General features: G+C 47.4%; 2 protein-coding genes and 1 pseudogene across 5 annotated transcripts; 2 read left to right on the forward strand and 1 right to left on the reverse strand.

Moving 5' to 3' along the window:
- Positions 1-2,071: 2,071 nt before the first annotated feature.
- On the forward strand, positions 2,072-9,332 carry LOC100274428 (uncharacterized). 3 transcript variants are annotated; one of them, NM_001148787.3, is made up of 5 exons: positions 2,072-3,646; positions 6,594-6,699; positions 6,821-6,903; positions 7,434-7,495; positions 8,913-9,332. In NM_001148787.3, the coding sequence occupies exons 1-5, from the start codon at positions 2,088-2,090 to the stop codon at positions 8,939-8,941; spliced, it is 1,839 nt and encodes a 612-aa protein (NP_001142259.2). In that variant the 5' UTR covers positions 2,072-2,087; the 3' UTR covers positions 8,942-9,332. The 3 variants fall into 3 exon arrangements, 2 of the variants coding, with proteins under 2 accessions (NP_001142259.2, XP_008668597.1); XR_561774.4 differs by having other exon boundaries at positions 2,079-3,646; positions 6,800-6,903; positions 8,913-9,267; XM_008670375.4 differs by lacking the exons at positions 6,594-6,699; positions 6,821-6,903; positions 7,434-7,495; positions 8,913-9,332 and adding an exon at positions 3,917-6,210 and having other exon boundaries at positions 2,079-3,646.
- Positions 9,333-12,731: 3,399 nt separating this feature from the next.
- Positions 12,732-15,995, forward strand: LOC100272986 (putative glycosyl hydrolase family 10 protein). The gene is made up of 6 exons (NM_001147437.1): positions 12,732-12,939; positions 13,048-13,079; positions 13,901-14,060; positions 14,185-14,357; positions 14,449-14,550; positions 14,667-15,995. The coding sequence occupies exons 1-6, from the start codon at positions 12,846-12,848 to the stop codon at positions 15,786-15,788; spliced, it is 1,683 nt and encodes a 560-aa protein (NP_001140909.1). The 5' UTR covers positions 12,732-12,845; the 3' UTR covers positions 15,789-15,995.
- A 294-nt stretch (positions 15,996-16,289) lies between these two features.
- On the reverse strand, positions 16,290-17,780 carry LOC109943604 (uncharacterized; annotated as a pseudogene). Its single transcript, XR_002266642.1, has 2 exons — positions 17,313-17,780; positions 16,290-16,591 (listed from the first exon to the last, which is right to left on the reverse strand). The product of XR_002266642.1 is annotated as an uncharacterized protein (transcript).
- Positions 17,781-18,440: the final 660 nt, after the last annotated feature.

The raw sequence follows: 18,440 nt of genomic DNA on the forward strand, positions 1-18,440 counted from the left end.
TGAGCTCATCTTGAGTTGAGAACTCCGCGTGTGAACTTAGAGCTCAAGTTGTGACTAGTGTGCGTGTTTGTGCTGTTGCTTTTGAGACTTGTGTGTGTTGCTTTTCCCTCCCTTACATCCGTGCTTCTTTGTGATCATCATTTGTACGGGCGAGAGGCTCCAAGTTGTGGAGATTCCTCGCAAACGGGATATAGTGAAAGAAAGAAAAACACCGTGGTATTCAAGTGGATCTTTGGATCACTTGAAAGGGGTTGAGTGCAATCCTCGTCCATTGGAACGCCACAACGTGGAGTAGGAAAGTGTTGTACTTGGCCGAACCACGGGATAAACCATCGTGTCTCTTGTGCTTGTTCTCATTGTGACTATTGTGTTTCACAAGAGCTCGGTCTTTAGCCACTTGATTTCATTGTGCTAACACTTAATCAAGTTTTGTGGCTTTAAGTTTTAAGTTTCTACAGGATCACCTATTCACCCCCTCTAGGTGCTCTCAATGCTATAATAGATTTTTAGTTTTTGTTGATCTGTATGAGAAATTGAGATCGAGATGCTTTTACTTATCAGTGTTAGAGGTTCTTTGATGCACATAGATAATGTGCACTTTCTTAGAAGTTTTTATTTTATTTTAGGAATGTGTGATACTAGATTTTATTTTATTTTTGAAATTGTGGGATGTTGATTTCTATTTAATTTTTGGAAATATGGGATGCCATTATCATGGTTCATTGGATTGTTGATACGATTTAATAGTTTCTTACAACCCTGCCTGTGTTGATTCGGGTGAGATTCTTACCCTTTAAAAATACTAAAAAAACATATGTAGCCATACATTTCTACTTTTTAAAGCATGAGTTTTTACCGTTGTCATCTATCCTCGGGAATGCAAAGGGCACGGCGGAGGAAAGACTCTAGACACATGGAGCGTGTGGAAGGGCGCATGGTGAACGTTCTCTAGGGCTTGAAACTATGCATGGGCGTTTTCTCCCTCGCCGAGCAGCAACACATCGTTAACTGCGTACATGACCTGCAGGTCACGACCTCCTCAGAGACAAGTAGAGGACCTCCGTCACGTTACGTGGTTCCAGGTCCGATTTGGACCTATAAAACCTCACACCAGCTGACTTCTCCTTCTATCTCTGTCTGGTCGATGGTGTCTAGCAGTAATGACATTCCGTCATCGATCTAGATGAGTAATATGGCAGGCTCCTTTAAATAATTTGTATAACGTCGCAACACACAAACATTATGCTAACGAGACTTATCACCGCAGCACTTTAACACAAGTACATTAATGCATAGTTATTGACCCTAACGATGGTGATTGATGACAACGATATAAATATAGCTGTTGGTACTAAACTGTTTTCTTTGTTCACAAGTTAACGGTGACGAACGAGTGCGCTGAGGCGCAGCTAGTGTAAAATTTCGCATAGAGATATATGTTTCTTGTGCAACACATCGGGCCTGTTTGGTTCAGCTTTTTTCTGACCAGCTTTTCTGAGAATCTGGCTGTGGGAGAATCTGGCTGTGTAGAGAATCTGAGTATCATTAGGATTACGTGCGGAGGAAGATAAAGGTGTACATAGGACTCAGGATCTAGAAAGTGACGGATTTCTACTATTGCAACGACTCAACCGATTATATGTTTATGTTGATGTTGAATGGTTTTTACCCAATCGAATTTTATAAAAGCTGACTGAAAAGCTGAGCGTTTGGCAGTCCACAACAGCTTTTGGTGGCCAGAAGCTCCAAAAAGCTGAAACAAATAGGGACATCTTCTGCCCGAGGGAAGACGGCCTCACCACCAAGCAGAGGCTCAGCCTCCAGATTATCCAGTGGTGGGCAGATTGGCAGGCAGCCACTGTTGCTGCTCACATGCACAGTGAGCGGTGCCTCCATGGCCCCATCTGCGTTGCTCGGTCCCGGTAGCTCCTGTTTATGGAGCACACGAAATCCCCTGTCGCGGCTGCCGGCGTCGGCATCCTCATTTCCATCTGCAAGCAGCTCCAAGCCGAAATGACTTTTTCGGCGTCGCCCACCCTCGCCATCTCACCCCCTGCGGCCCTCGTGGCGATCGTATCCGTCCGAATATGCCTTGCTTTGGCGCCCCACCCCCTTTACTCCGCCCACACCCACCTATTCCGCTATTCGATCTCTCGTTCGACCTCGTCTCTCTTCCCCTTCTGCTTTGCCTTTTCCCCTTCCTCTCTCCCCTGTCCCCCCTCCGTCCCAGCCGAGCGAGAAAGCGAAGGGGCCAAAAAAGCCGCACCGGCTTCCTTCCCCCACCCGAAGAGATGGAACTGTTCTACGAACTGCTCCTCACGGCGGCGGTCACCCTCCTCGCTGCCCTCCTGCTCGCCACGCTCTTCGCAGCCAATGATTCCCATCGCCGGACCGATCGCGCCGCAGCCGCGATCGCCGAGGAGGTGGCGGAGGAGGAGAGGATCATCGAGGTCGACGAGGTGATGCGTAGCGAAGGGATGGCGGCGGTGGCGCCGTCGGAGGCGGATGGGTGGGTTGAGGCGGAGAAGGCGCCGGCGGTGGTCGTCGCGGAGGTGAAGGAGCCGGAGAGCTTGCCCGAGGAGGAGGGGGTTCCCGTGAAGGCTGTTCGGGAGGTGCGCCTTGCTGCGGAAGTGGAGGAGGGGGAGGACGGTGGTGGCGGCGTGAAGCGGCCTGATTTGACCTCCGCAACTGTTGTGGCGGCGGTGGGTGCTGAAGCGAGCCAGCTGGTGTCGGGCGCTGAGGTTGTGCCTAAGGAGGTTTCTGGTGCGGCAGGGTTGGAGGAACGAACCGTGCAGGATGTTGTGGTGAACCAGTATGATCTGGGTGCTGAGGTTGCTCTTGTTCCCGTTGAAGTTCTCGAAGCAGGACCGGACAAGCAGGGAGTAGAAGTTGTTGGAGTTGCGCAAGTGCCTCCCTTGGAAACAGAAGCTGCTGAAGTGAAACAGCACCATCTCGTTGCCGAAGCGGCTCCTGCTGAAGATGTTCTTGACGTGGGATTAGTGGACAAGAGTGTACGAGCTATCGAAGTGAGGCCCAACGAATTGGATTCCGAGACTGTTCTTGAAGAGATTCTTGATGCGGTATTGGAGGAGGAGGAGCAAGTAGAGCATGAATTGCCTGCTGGGGCTGCTCCACAACCAGTTCTCGATGTGCCATTGGCAGGGAAGGGAGAGCTTAAACATCATCAGCCCGTTGAAGAAGCTGCCGAGGTACACGAGGATGTGCAGTGCAAGCAGGAAGCTGAGTGTGAGGCCCAAACAGTTGATCAACAACAAGAACTGGTTCCTGAAGAGGAGTCGGTCGCAGGAAAAAATGATGATGTGAATGTTATCCATGAATGTAGCTTCAGTGATGAAGTGGTTACCGAATTGCCTGTGGGGGAAGTGACATCGCAAGGGCTGCCGAAGGATGACCCTGAGGCAGACATGGAGTTTGAGGAGTGGGAAGGGATCGAGAGGAGTGAAGTGGAGAAGAGGTTTGGTGCGGCTGCAGCATTTGCTGCTAGTGGGGCTGGGGCGGCTGCCCTGTCAAAGCTCGATAGTGATGTGCAGCTGCAGCTTCAAGGTCTCCTCAAGGTTGCCATTGACGGTCCCTGTTATGACTCAGCGCAGCCACTTACACTGAGACCCTCATCTCGTGCAAAATGGTATTCATTTCTTCTTTCTATTACCTTGGCTACATTTATCATTGCTACACTGTGTTAGGTTATAGCTTAACGATAAGCAAACTATAGTCTGAATGCCATCAACACTGGAGTACTAATCCTCTGCTATATTTGTTTCAAGGTAGAGCAACAGTAGTACAGTACCATACTAGTATTTTTCAATAGAAAGAAATCACAACATATTAAAAAATCCTAGTGAAAACTAACTTGTTTGTGCTTCATTATTTTAAAGCTGTTAAACATTGTCTGCAGGAGATCTGGTACAGTTTAAGTAACAGGGCATCAAATTCTTCAATACTGTTAGTATTTTTTTTTTCTAGCTCAGAGATCACCTGTAGGCTTGCTTGTTAATGACTCTGCTTGGAAGGCCAAAAGACACCTTTGCACTAGCTGCAGCATCGTCTCGGCTATTTGCGTAGAGTGGTAGACCAATGTGAACTGCACATCAGGCTCTGACTTTCTGCTTATAAGCCACCAGATGCTAAGCTGACGAGACAAGTTCAAATCATTGAGGCTTACTGAAGTAAATGTCAATTGATCTGTTTCCCTTGCTGATAAATCATGTTTACTGAAGTAAGCCTGAAATGAATAAGTGCAATATCTTTTTGGTCTGAAGGACTTGCATTTCGGAGTATTATTGACTATTGATTTCATCAGATCTGAGGTTTATGCCAGTATGAAAGCTGTGATATGTATAGTTTGACATGATAGGCTTATGTGGCGTCTATGTTTAAGAGCTTGGGGTATTTGGCTGGAATAGATTTATGACAATTCTGCACTACAAGTTTTGACGCAGCCTCTCTGCAAAATGCAGGAGTAAGGCTTGCATCGGTTATTCCTTGCTGAGACCCCACTCTTGTAGGAGCCGTTAGCATTGGGTCTGTCCTGCACTACAAGTTTTGGGTTTTCTCTTTTCTTATTGGTTCTTGAAATTGGGTTAATTAACTTGAGAGAAGCATATAACTCCTTTACAGAAGAGCAAAGGAAACATATAATGTTAGAACTATATATGCCTTGCCTCCTTTGTGTCAAAGAGAATATTGCACTTCTCTGCTTGAGACAACAAGAATCCATCGTTCCTTCTCAAATTTGGTCATGGTAGTACTAGTACCTTTTAAATTTTGGATCCTTATGCCTTAAAAATATTTGTCCATGATGCTGCATGGTTCATAGGATGATGTTTTGAATTTTGGAATATACTCCGAATGAAGGCAAGTGTAATGAATAAAATGTAAAAACAAAAATATAGAAGTCAAAAACATGTAGCTGGATCTGGTGCAATGATTGAGTGAAGTTACAATCCTGAATCAACTGAATTGTGTTTCTTTGTTTAGTAATTTAGTTTAGGCATAATTGACAGCAACTAGTCACTGCCAACCTCTGTCTGAGCAAGTTTTGCCCTATAAGTTGTTGGGTGGGGGGGGGATTGCCCCTATACGAGTTTGCATATAATAGGTAACCAAGGTAAAGCCAGCCTCCTATCTGGCAGTTGCCCTCAGGAGTCTTGTTTGTCCATAAACATGCTTCTTTATATTGAGCTTGCAATGTACTGATGTGACACACTCCATTTCAAGATAGGGTTGTTGTGGTATTGCCATAGCTTTTGTCTGCTTGAATTTTGAGGCCACTTTAGATAATATCTTGTGCCCAGTGTTATTAAAACTACGTTTAAACTTCAAAACTCTAATTAGAGGTTGAAACCGTATTTTGATGTTCTAAACTATAAAACACAGTGTTTCATGTGTTTTAGACCATTTGCTACTTTTGGGCCCAGTCTGATAGTTACTTTTGGGTCCAATCCGGCTCATGGGTGAAGTTTTGGTAAGCCACTAACCTCTTTGTTTTGGTATTTAACTTCATGTTATTGTCTGAAATTATGATAGATTGGTATTTTTTCTATGTTGTTTAAAACTACGTTTAAACTTTGTTTAAACGTTTAAAAGTCAAAACTTCACCAATGAGCGTTTCAACGTTTTATCGTTTTAATAACCTTGCCTGTGCCAATTTGTTGTGCATGAGAGCATTATGCTATGCTTTATCGAGCTAATGATCAGTTTATGAGCAATCTGTACAGTACCATATTTTTTGTGCCAAATATAGCATGGTATTTAGAGGGGGGGGGGGAATAAGAGCATCTTGGTCAAAGGAACCACTAACTGTTGGGTTGCCTTCAGAGTTTAGAATGGATTGTTGTTGTGACGTGTCAGCAAATGAATAATTCTAGCAATTTCTGCTATGAGGCAGCGAGCAGGAGCAACAAGCATAGAAAGATTCACTAATATAGTAATATGTTTTGCACGTGGACACCATTACAACTCATCTTATTTCCCATTCTTATTTTAATTGGATCAGTTAATTGGGCTGCAACCAACCTGCTGTATACATCTAACTACCGAAGTTATCCCAGAATAATATATGTGCTATAAAATATGGAGTGATGTTCAGAAGTATTGAATAAAAAATTCAACATATCTAACTGACTTACATGATGTAACATGACAGATATCTTGCGACTATTTCTGCTAGACTGATGTGTATCTCTGTATGTTTTGGAGCTGTCAATTTTCCACTAACTATATTTTTGTATGCCCACAAGTAAAGCTAGAGTTAACCTTGCAATAATTGTATAATGACCATGTATATGTATTTTTGTTCGCAACAATTCCAGGTAATATAGAAGTATGAAATAGAGTTAAGGAAAAACATGAGATATCCTATAAGAGAGAAATTGTCAATCCTTCTATTTTGGACATATTTTGTCAGTTATCACCATACCAAGTGATTTAAAGCATAAAAGAAATGGTGAAATAGTAGACATTGTAGAAATTATCTGCTAGGGTTGATCTGTGCCTAGATATTCTGTAAAGATACGCACATAGAGTGCTAATCCACAATAATTACTATCAATGATCATTTATTGTTTTCTCAGGTCTGCTTGGCAGAAGTTAGGGAATATGAACCCTGAGATTGCTATGGAGAAATACATGAATCTTTTATCAGAAACAATTCCAGGGTGGATGATGAATGAAACCTTGGTAATTTATTATTATATACTACCCTTGAAATGTAGACATAGGTTTCTGTACACATATTTTCTGCTTCTTTGACTGGAGAAGAGTGCTTAAAGGTTATCAGTGTATGCATGTTGTACTCTAGGACACAGAGAACACTGGCAGTTTACCTGCGGAGACTATCTTAACAACGATGGCTTCTACAAGTGATCAACGGAGCAATCAAGGGTAACTTACTACTCCCTTCGATCAAAATACGTGTCTCATTTCGGACATACACTTTCTACAGGGCGAAGCTTTAACCAATAATTTCTATGAAAATATGACATTTCAGAGAAAGCTAATTCAATATTCTGAAAGAACGTATGATAGATCTAGTTACATATATTTTACATTGTCCGTCCAGGTTTTTTTTTATACATTGATGGTCAAATTAAAATAGTTTGACCAGCAGAAATCTTAAAAAACAATGTTAATTTTTAATCAGGGTGGTAGTGCATAAAAGTGTAATGTAAGATGCCGTAAGAACACTGTCACCATAAAAATAGCATACTTGCCATACTGACTGGTGTGGATTGGTGCTGATATAAATTCATTTGAAATGAATTGTTCAGCACTCTACTGTTTCTTTTGTTGGTAAAATGTTCCAGTCATGGTTGGTAGCTCTGATGTGACATAGCACGATAATATTTTTAGAACAAGTGCATATACGAAGGTTTGTGCTTTACTTTCTTCTGCTGTGGATGAATTTCTTACAGGAATGAAGATAATTCTAGCATAGGTGAAGGTCATCCAATAACTTCCCCTAACCCAGAGAAAGGTATGTAACTTACATATATTTGACACTTGCTCCTAGAGAAAAGAAAACATATTTATCGTTCCGCTATTACTATTTGATGGACTGGAACAACAATTGCAACCTATTTTTTCTATTTGCTGTCAATATTTAGTTGGAAAAATGCTGATTATAATTCTCATGCCAGCGAAAGGGCCTCTAGCGTAATGGTTAAGGCTTCCGAGTAGCACCTCCAAGTCCTGGGTTGGCTTGGTTAAAAAAATCCCCTCGCTGTGCCCCGCCCGCTCCCGGGTTACGTCCTGCGCGCCACCCTCCGGCTGGGCCGTTGCAGAGTGGGCGGTGACGGCCCGCTAGTGACGGGGGGCCCAGGTTCGGGGATTTTCTCAGCCGGGACCATGTTTCGGTCTCTTCTTAATATAATACCGGGAGGACGGTCTTTCCCTCCCCGGCTGAGTATAATTCTCATGCCAGTCATATAGTATTTTCTTGCCTTGGGGTTATATTGGTCGCATGTTTTACTTTAATTCATCTCGGTCAATAAAATTATCCTTATCCTTAAATTGTTTGACATTGTAGTATATTTTCTTGGGTTTCTGTTTGTCAGGGCCCAAGAGGGCCCGCTACAGTAGTGTCCCCAGCCATCCATAACACTGTTTGTGTTTGACTGCTCCAAGAGTATTTTTATGATTTATTTATTCAAGGGAAATTGGGGAGCCCACTTGCAAGTTAGGGTGGGAACCCCACGTACATCTCAGTCGTTACGTTCTAGCATCTGCAAGTTTGATGTGTTTTCATATTCCCCTCTTGTGAACGTTGAAAAGCCAGTATAATTAATCTTTGGCCTCTAGCATTCCCCTCGGCCCTCGTTCAGGTTGTCCCACACAGGGGCGAATCCAGGATTCGATCACGCCGTGAGCAGGTCTATTAGATATAATATTCATTTAATATATTTTGGTTTAAAAACAACAAATGTAACTAGAGATACGTCTGCCCGTGTTCCACATACCATGGAGAGGTGCTAGATATGTTTGTCGCATGAATACTTTTGCCAAAGCTTGGTCCACTAGGAGAATTATAAAGGACAATGATGGAACCCAAACTCAGAAAAAAATGTAGTCTATCTCAAGGGATGTTCCAAAGCCTACATAAACATTTTGGAATTCCTGTTGGGGATAAGACAACTCAGCAGTGAGATTATGTGATAACTATACATATTGGATTTTTTTGTTTTGTCGACATACATACTAACATACAGGGTATTTAAAAACATATAAAACCTACAGGTATTACACGACAAAGGATTTTTTTCTTTCTATAAGACATGAACATGATAAATAGTTGTGATGCAGGTGGGCATTTGAAAGCCCGCTTAGCTTTGCAGCAGGTGGGTTGCTTCAATTTTTGACTTCATTCGATTCTGACATCCCCGTAAAATTTTCAGGCCAGAGCTCTGATATCCCAACTGAATGAAGGCAACACTGATAAAACATTTCTTGCATCAGTGGTTCCAGCCCATTGCTGGGAGCATTATCGATGCGTTCGTCATAAAATTAGATTTGTACAGTTGTGGCGGTTGTGCTGTGATGATGTTGGTTCGTGTATGTATATGACTGTATATATATGTTTGTGCTAATACTACTGCTGCGGCCTGTATATTTGGCCAGTTGACGACTTGTCACCGGTTGTGGTCAGTAGTAAATGATGAGTGGTAACTGTGTTTGTTACCACGTAGTTTGGAACGAAGAACTTGAGCGGTTCAGGTAAAAGACTTGTCGCATTACAAATTGTTGAACTTATCCGATGTAGGGTTGCATTGCATAGTTGGACTGCTATGCTTTCGAGAGAAAAAAAAAAACTTGTCACGCTCCATCTTCATCTGAATGGTTCAGAAACCAGGAAAGCTAAATTCTTGATGCTGACACGGTGACACTGAGACAAAGATAATGCACGTTACGTGTCGCGGTCATCTCGTACCGCCGTTTCCCGGAGTAGAATGGACTCGTGAGGCCGGCAGAGTCCCGAGGCTTGGCCGGACGCCTGGACCAGAATAGCGCCAGCCAGCCGCGCCTTTGTGATGGAGAGATGCGCGCGAAAAAAGTGCGCACGCGTAGGCTCCCTTTACCAGCCAAATACTTGGCACGGCACGGGTCATCCGATGGCAGGGGCAGGCACAGAACCGGTGGAGTACGTTCGGGGACAGAACGGACCGATCAAATTGGCGTCGACCGCGCCGATCAAATCCTGGCCACGAGTTGCCCGAGTCACATGACCCAAGAACAATGGCACGGGCACGGGCACGGTAGCCGAGCTGTACTTGTCCAGCGCCCGCAGCTGCGAATCCTGCAGCAGATGTCCGCTCGATCCGTGACCGTGCCGCCGAATCCCAGCCCCATCCGGCGTCGTCTTTTCTCGGGTGGCAGGCGCGCGGCACCGCTAGTCAAACATACCCCGTGGCCGCCTGGCCGGGCTCTGGCTCGCGCACGCCCGTGAATCCGCCGAGGCGTACCCCTAGCCTACCGAGGCCGGCGGGCCGCGCCAAACCAAGCCAAGCGCAAGCGGCCAGCGGGCTCGTCTACCGCCAAAACGTGAGCCAGCCAACCAGCCATCGCGTGGCGCGCGGCGGCGGCGTCGAAAGGTCGCTGTGCAGCAGCAGCCCGCCCTGCATCGATTAGGGGTGAACCCGCCCAACTACCGGATACGGATAGTGTAAATACTTATATTTTTATACGGATTTAGCTATTTTTATATTCAGGACGAATACAGATAATATCCGAATAGTGTAGCTTCGAATTTGAGTCGGATACAGAGCGGTTACTACCCAGATATTCGGGGTTAGATACGGGTACTCGATTTTGTTCTGCATCATAATATAGTTATAGAATTATAACTTTTACATATGAAACCGGATAAAGATAAAGTTTATATGAAGATTATAGAGCTAGAAGAGATCTATAACTTTGTAGTACATCACATTTTTGTTTAAACATATTTTTAGACCAAAATAATTGAAATAATGTCTAAATTTATATTAAAATAATAGACTTTTGGCATTTTCATATGGGACTTAAGGTTATCTCCATGTGAGAACTTAAGATTATCTTTTTATAAACTATTTATTAATATTGGTAACTTAGTTGCAATTTTCGATCGACACTACAATATTTTTATGAATTTAATTGTATTTTAATGATTTTCTAAGTATCTAAGTTTTAACATAATTAATACTTCACTTTACCATTTTACGTGGGAATTTGAGATTATATTCTATAAAATGTTTATTAGTCTTGATAATTTACTTGTAATTTCATAGTCGAACAATAATATTTTATGATAACCAATTAATGCATTATCCGACAAGTATCTGATATCCGATCAAATAATATTCGTATCCGTCACTTTTCCGCTCAGATAAATATCCGATCCATATATCCATACTCGTCCTGTTTCTAACTATGCATATCCGATCTCAAACCCGTTTTAAATACATTAGGATATGATACAGGATACTATCCGTCCATATCTGTCCATTTTCACCCTAGCATCGATGCGCATGCGCTCTTTCTCCTCCGAGACCCTGTGGTGGTGGCGCCTACAATTGAATACTTTTGTGAACGAACGTGGTAGGATTAGCGCGCGTGCGAGCGCCCCACTCCGCGTATTTTGTGCAGCCTGTAGCCGCGTGTACACGGCTAGTCGGCTCTACGGAACAAAAATAAAGATACTCCGCGAGTGCCCCCCACTGTCCGTGTGTATTTTGGGGGCAAGGCAAAGCACCGGATGTTCTAGCAACCGCATGGCCGCATGCATTGCATGGCCCGTGTTCGCAAAGGGGATCCCTTTTTCTGGCCGGCAAGCGCGCGGCTTTGGAAACCCACTTCCGAAAGGCAGACAATAATTCCAACCGCTGCGGCGTGCGGTGCCTTTGGACCGATGATTCCCCTGTGGAAAAGATGGGCTTAAACTCTCCCCCCCTTTTCGTTTGTTTGGTGAAGAAAGCCGACGAAGATAATAATAATAAGAAGATTTATCGATACGCGAAAGGCAGCGGTAGGTTGTAGCCGAATTAAGTACAATACAATGCTGTATTCAGTTTTATACAAGTGGGCTGCTTTTGGCAAATTAGTAAAACGTACCAAGCGATGCACGTAACCTACGTTATGTTTTCACAATGCGGTAGGCCGTGTAGCACCCAGCTACTACACACTACTGCCGCTAACCTATGTACTACTAAAATATGAACACCGGGTGTTCATGCACAACTATTTACTAGCCGCACGAGTACGGGGCAAGCGAGAGGATCGAAAAGGGAACTCGTGACATCGCCAGCCACTGATCGACCGACTTTTGCACCGCTTCATTCGCGGAATGTGTGATTATCCTCGTTGGTGAACGGCCTCAAGCAAGCCATGCAGAACAACGGCCTCAAGCACTTGCCGGCATGCCGAGCATCACTACATTCACACTAGCTCTCTACGGGACACGGCGCCCCCAGCGACACGTGAATTGGTGACAGGATATCGTACGTGACTACCACCCCTTGGGCTTTACCACGTACACCGCCGACCCATCTGCGCCCGCCGGTTCAATGCCAGGGAGAAAACAACAGAAGAAACTTCGAGGTCCGCGGTACAGTTCCCATGGCGTGACGCGGGGCGGCGGACCCACACGAGACCACGGAATAAGGCGACGGGTACTCACAGGACCCTGATATGATCTTACCTTCTTCACCACCCCGTGCCTACTGCCTACCGCTCTGCCGCTCGCATGTGAAGTGAACCGGCCGGGGGAACAGGCGCTAGTACTGTTGGCTAGGCCCGGTGCAGGAGCACCAGCAGAAGACGGCCACCAGTGACCAGCCCGCTACGCTGGCTAATTTAGGAGTCCAAATACCGAAAGGAATTGAAGGAGCTAAAATCCATAATTTATTCAAAATTGAGTAAGTAGGGGATTTTAGTCCCTCCAAACTAGCCATAAGCGAACAGCGGGTTATTACTTGCGGCGGCAGCAGCAGACTCCCGAGGACCAGGTGTACGTGAATATACGTGGTGGGCAGCACCCACAGCGGCCGGCCCGTGACTCCGCCGGCCAGGGCCAGTGGTAGCTTGCCAAGTGCGAGAAGGCCGGCGCTCTCTGATCAAGTGCGGAAACGGGTGGTGCCAACTGCCATGTGACCACCGGCTATATATAGCGATGCACAGCTCCCCTTGCTCTGATCACGACCCGCGTGTAGGTGTAGCACTCTCCATCCTCATTGCTAACTGCTCGATTCTCCTCCATACCCTTGTGCACGCACAGCCGACACTGCAGTGAGGAACTTGAACAGAGGAAGAAGCCCGGCTGAGCGCTCTCTCGTCTAGCTAGCTGCGCTGCGGCGATGAAGATGCATCGCTTCGCTCTGCGTGGCCTGGGGTTTCTCGTCCTGTGGATGCTGCATTGCGGAAGCGAGCTCGCCGCGGCGGTGCCTCCAGGTCAGTGGCTCGCACAGTCGCACTCCCCCTTTCTACCTCTCTCTCGTACTTCGTTTTTTTTCCTGCGAGTTATCATATCCATCGTTTGAGCTTCCTGGTGACATGCAGATGGCTGGTACGATTACTCCGCCTACACCGACGTAAGTCTCCATGCACCGAATGAAGCATTCTTTTTTCTTCCAGAATCGCCAAGCTTTTATCTGCACACGTCATGCATGAGTAACACCCAGCAGCAAATGCAAGTTCGTTTCGTTCATTATTAACCGTTCAAACTATATGCGTGTATCTCTGATGGTTCTTGCATCTTTATCAAACACACCATTTCACCCGGGTGACCACTAAATAACCAATGCGGTCGGCAGCAGAGAGAGCCGGGGAAGATGGCGAAGCTCAAAGCCGCCATTGTTGGGACCACAAAACAAATGCTTCCTCTTCCCCACAAGGCCACAAATCCACAATGCACATGATCCTCCCTCACTCTCTCCGGTCCGTCCGGCCGGCCACTCCAGTTTTGTTCCCATGCGTGCGCTGGGACACCTCAGCGCCCCCACCAGTACAGTACCTACCACACTACCAGAGATGCTAGCAGCCAATAGACATTATCACACGGAGCGAGCAAGTGACAAGTACTATACTACTACACTTCTCGTCTTCTCGATAGTATTCTAAGCTCCATCTGGAATGGTTGCAAGCATCGTGATCATCATGTCCCTCTTTAATTTATCAAGCCCTGCACGCGCGCGGCTAACATGCGGTTCTGGGCCGACCAAGTGACCAACTAACGCAGCGCAAGCAACAGTGAGCCTTCGCGTCGCGCGCGTGTCATCTGTCGCTGTCACGTCCACACCTATCATACGCTTGAGCTTTGATAGAATAAAATAAACTATGCGCGGCGCAGAACATGAACAACAGAGTAGAGCGCGGCGTGCGCTAACTCCAGGTTTATTTGCGTGGCGTCCAGTGCAGGGGCCAGCCGGAGCCGGCGCTGTACAACGGAGGCATTCTCAAGTTCGGCAGCAGCGGCGGAGACCCGGACGGATACCGCACGACGGAGACCGGCGTCTTCTCCCCGGCGTTCGTGGTGTACAACCTCAACAAGACCACCATGTACACCTTCTCATGTGAGCTCTCCTACCCTTTTTGCAGTCATGTAGTACATACACATGTGAGGCCGACTACTAGTACTACTACGCTCGTGCATGTGAGCTTCAATAATTCTCGATCCCTGTCACACGCATGCATCAGGCTGGGTGAAGCTGGAAGGCGCGTACTCGGCTCTGATCACCGCGAGGCTGGCGCCGGACAACACCGGCGCCAGGTGCATCGCCACGGTCGTTGCCAGGAGCGACTGCTGGGCCTTCGTCAAGGGCGGATTCGTCCTGGACTGGCCGACGCAGACCTCGGTCATCTTCTTTCAGGTACGCGCGCAAGCACGCATCGGATGCATGCGCTGGCTGAATTGGCAAATTGAGGTTTTCATTATATATTGTTCATGCGCGCGCCCTGCAGAATGCTGACAAGACGCCCATGAAGATCACCGTGGCGAGCGGGTCGCTGCAGCCGTTCACCACGGACCAGTGGGCGATGCACCAGCAGGATACCATCCGGAAGGTAACGAACGAGGCCGGAGAAGAGGAACGCGTTCGACGATGCGACTAAAGTAGTACAGTACAGTACTAATCTTCTTCATCTCTTGTTTATATATGTATACCCGATCGATCGAGCAGAGGAGGAAGCGCGTGGCGACCATCCACGTGGCCGACCCGCAGGGCGCCCGCGTGGTGGGCGCGTCCGTGTCGGTGCAGCAGACGGCCAAGGACTTCCCGATCGGTTCGGCGATCGCGTCCACCATCCTTGGGAACCAGGCGTACCAGCAGTGGTTCGTGGACCGGTTCAACGCGGCGGTGTTCGAGGACGAGCTCAAGTGGTACTCGACGGAGCCCATGTCGGGGCAGCTGCGCTTCGACGTGCCGGACCAGATGCTGGCGTTCGTGCGGTCGCACCGCGTGATGGTGCGCGGCCACAACATCTTCTGGGAGAACCAGGACGCGACGCCCCGGTGGGTGAAGAACCTGACGGCGGACGACCTCCGCGCCGCCGTCAACACGCGCATCCAGAGCCTCATGACCCGCTACCGCGGCGAGTTCGCGCACTGGGACGTGAACAACGAGATGCTGCACTACAACTTCTACGAGCAGCGGCTGGGGCCCAACGCGTCCGCGGAGTTCTTCAGCGTGGCGCAGGACGCCGACCCGCTGGCCACGCTCTTCATGAACGAGTACAACGTCATCGAGACCTGCGACGACCCCTTCTCCACCGTCGACACGTACGTGTCCAAGCTCAAGGACCTCCGCTCCGCCGGCGCCATCCTGGAAGGGATCGGCCTGGAGGGACACTTCTCCAAGCCCAACATCCCGCTCATGAGGGCCATACTCGACAAGCTCGCCACCCTGGGGCTGCCCATCTGGTTCACCGAGATCGACATCAGCAACAAGTTCGACGCGCAGACGCAGGCCGCCTACCTGGAGCAGGTGCTGCGGGAGGCATACTCGCACCCGGCCGTCAGCGGAGTCATGCTGTGGACGGCGCTGCACCCCAGCGGGTGCTACCAGATGTGCCTCACGGACTGGAACCTCAGCAACCTGCCCACGGGGGACGTGGTCGACCGCCTGCTCAACGAGTGGCGGACGCTGCAGGCGGCCGGCCAGACCGACGCGCACGGCGCCTACAGCTTCACCGGCTACCTGGGGGAGTACGTCCTCACTGTCAGCTACAACAACAGGACGACGCAATCCACCTTCTCGCTGTCGCCGGGAGACGAGACCAGGCACATCAACGTTCAGATGTGATGCGCCAACATTATATTTAGGGCTCCTCGGATCGGACTACTTATTACTAGCTGATGTAGTGATTGTTGTGGAAGAAGATTGCACAGTCAATCTATGTTTCTTACTTGTCCTGTGTCAAATTTAGTGTAAGAACTGGCGTCCTTGACAGCTGGTATGTAAAATAGTATGACCACCACTATTACTATATATAACAAGAGACTTCACTCCACATTAATCTTCACAAGACGCATAAATGAGAAGGGGCAGGGCCGCAGCCCGCAGGGGATCAAAAGCAAAGTCTAGTATTTCTTGTTATCTATTCTTTATGAAAATGCCCAGCAAACGACCTCCATAAGTCTGGTACCAAATGCAAATGGATAGTTTCTCTTGTGTCATCGTCATCGTTAGGTTACCAATTTGGTATTTTCAAATTGGTAACAATAGATCAAGCAAGAAGGCGAGCATTTTATTGTGGTCACCTAACATTAATTCATTAAGCTCTATCCTATCAAAGCTTCTATAGAAAAGAAACAAATATTTTTTTAGAAAAGGGAATATTATTAATATTCCAGCTTCGGTATTGGTTGATACATGTGACTGTTCAAACTCACAAACATAGGGTTCCACTCTGGAATGAAAATCTCACATTCGACAAAGGTTTCACAAATTCAAGCACTCAATCTATGATAAAAAGACCAGCCATTATTTGAAAAGATCTCCATCGTTATCGTCTCAAGCATACGACAATCCTATTTTACTTGAGGTCTGTCCTCCTTTTGCAACAGTGTCTAGAACCTTGTCCAATGTGTTCCTCTGAATGTGACCTACAAGGGAGTGGAAACTTGTGCATTATCAAAAACCACATCATTACGGCTTAACCATAAAGCCCAACAGAGGGCACATGCTCTAACCCAAATCCGGCTCTTAAGTCCAGAATTTAAACCCTTTAGCCAAGTGCCAAACATATGTTGGATGCACGAAGATGGAGTAATGTTAAATGAAATTTGTACACATCTCCAAACACATCTAGCCATATGACAATCAAAGAAAAGGTGTTGAACGGATTCATCTAAGTTGCATCCACAACATTTAACACTTCCTTTCCATAATTTTTTTTGCTAAATTATCCTTTGTTAGAACTATGCCTTTAACTAAGTACCACATAAAAAAATTAATCTTCAAAGGCAGCTTTAAACCCTAGATGGGATGGTTTCTCGAAATGATACATTAAAAGAATCCATGAAACATTAAGATTATTATTTAAAGATAATAAATTATGTTATCTAGGGTTATATTAGTTGCATTTTGTTCCATCAAACCAAATATGCGGGTGATTTCGTTGTACTATGAACAACTCAAAGAATGATCGTTGTAATCTTATCCGAGTATCAAGTTAGAACAAACAATCATGTACCGTTTTACCCCCAACAACCAATCTGGTATGGATAGATCATGCATCCTATAGATCCATCATTTAACAGGGCATTCTTCACAACCGAATCCAACATGATCCGACAACATTAAAAAGGCAAGACTAGGGCTCACCGATGGCGGGGATGGTTGTGATGATCTCACCAAGCTTGAGCTTATAGAGGATGGTGGTTTTACCAGTGGTGTCGAGGCCGACCATAAGGATCTGCATATCCTTATTGGCGAAGAGCGGCTGAAGAGCTTCCCAAACGCGAGCCCCATTCCTTTTTGTCTGCTTTCTTTACCACCTGTAGAATCGCCAACTGATCATTCATTCAACGATCAAATCTCACCCAAGCCTAACATATGATGAATCACAAATCTCCCCGGTGCGTCCAGTCGACAACGACGCGGATTTGAACCGACCAGATCTAGCTCGAACCGTGCAGATCGAGCAGATTGTGCGCTAGCGAGCAGAGATCTATCGCGTGCAGCCGCAGAGAGGAGATCAGGGACAGAGATATTTGTCGGTGCAAGGGAGGTGTCGGCGTTTCGAACCCGGGGTCCCTGTACCGACGAGTAAATTATCACCGCATGCCCCAGCCCAGATGGGTCGGCGCGAGACGGAGCACGAAGGGGGGAGGCAGCCGGAGGGAGACGGGCGTGAGAGGTGGAATCCCGCGGCCTTCGTGTTTGTCCCGCGCCCAGGTCGGGTGCGCTTGCAGTAGGGGGTTACAAGCGTCCACGCGGGAGGGAGCGAGCGGGCTCACGCGAGCGCCGTCCCGTCCTTTCCCGCGCGGCCAACCCTCTGTAAGAGGGCCCTGGTCCTTCCTTTTATAGGCGCAAGGAAAGGATCCAGGTGTACAAGGGGGTGTAGCAGTGTGCTAACGTGTCTAGCGAAGGAGAGCTAGCGCCCTAAGTACATGCCATCGTGGCAGCCGGAGAGGTTTTGGCACCCGGTTCGTGTGGTGTCGTGGCCGTCGGAGGAGCGCTGGAGCCTGGCGGAAGGACAGCTGTCGGGGCTGTCGAGTCCTTGCTGACGTCCTCTTGCTTCCGTAAGGGGGCTGAGAGCCGCCGTCGTCATAGAGCGTGCGGGGCGCCATCATTACTTGTCTGGCGGAGCGAGCCAGATGGGACGCCGATCTTGTTCCCCGTAGCCTGAGTCAGCTTGGGGCAGGGTAATGATGGCGCCTCCTGTTGACGTGGTCGGTCCGTGCCCTAGGTTGGGCGAGGTGGAGGCTCCTCCGAGGTCGAGGTCGAGTC

This window comes from Zea mays, chromosome 1 (assembly GCF_902167145.1).
Source record: "Zea mays cultivar B73 chromosome 1, Zm-B73-REFERENCE-NAM-5.0, whole genome shotgun sequence".
In the NCBI taxonomy this organism is placed as follows: Eukaryota; Viridiplantae; Streptophyta; class Magnoliopsida; order Poales; family Poaceae; genus Zea; species Zea mays.

Bases quoted from the DNA above. Each gene is read 5' to 3' on its own strand.
- LOC100272986 (NM_001147437.1), top strand. From the start codon at position 12,846: ATGAAGATGCATCGCTTCGCTCTGCGTGGCCTGGGGTTTCTCGTCCTG. The intron at 13,080-13,900 runs GTAAGTCTCCAT...CGTGGCGTCCAG, and splicing joins ATTACTCCGCCTACACCGAC to TGCAGGGGCCAGCCGGAGCC. The intron at 14,061-14,184 runs GTGAGCTCTCCT...CGCATGCATCAG, and splicing joins CACCATGTACACCTTCTCAT to GCTGGGTGAAGCTGGAAGGC.
- LOC100274428 (NM_001148787.3), top strand. From the start codon at position 2,088: ATGCCTTGCTTTGGCGCCCCACCCCCTTTACTCCGCCCACACCCACCT. The intron at 6,700-6,820 runs GTAATTTATTAT...GTTGTACTCTAG, and splicing joins GGATGATGAATGAAACCTTG to GACACAGAGAACACTGGCAG. The intron at 6,904-7,433 runs GTAACTTACTAC...AATTTCTTACAG, and splicing joins GATCAACGGAGCAATCAAGG to GAATGAAGATAATTCTAGCA.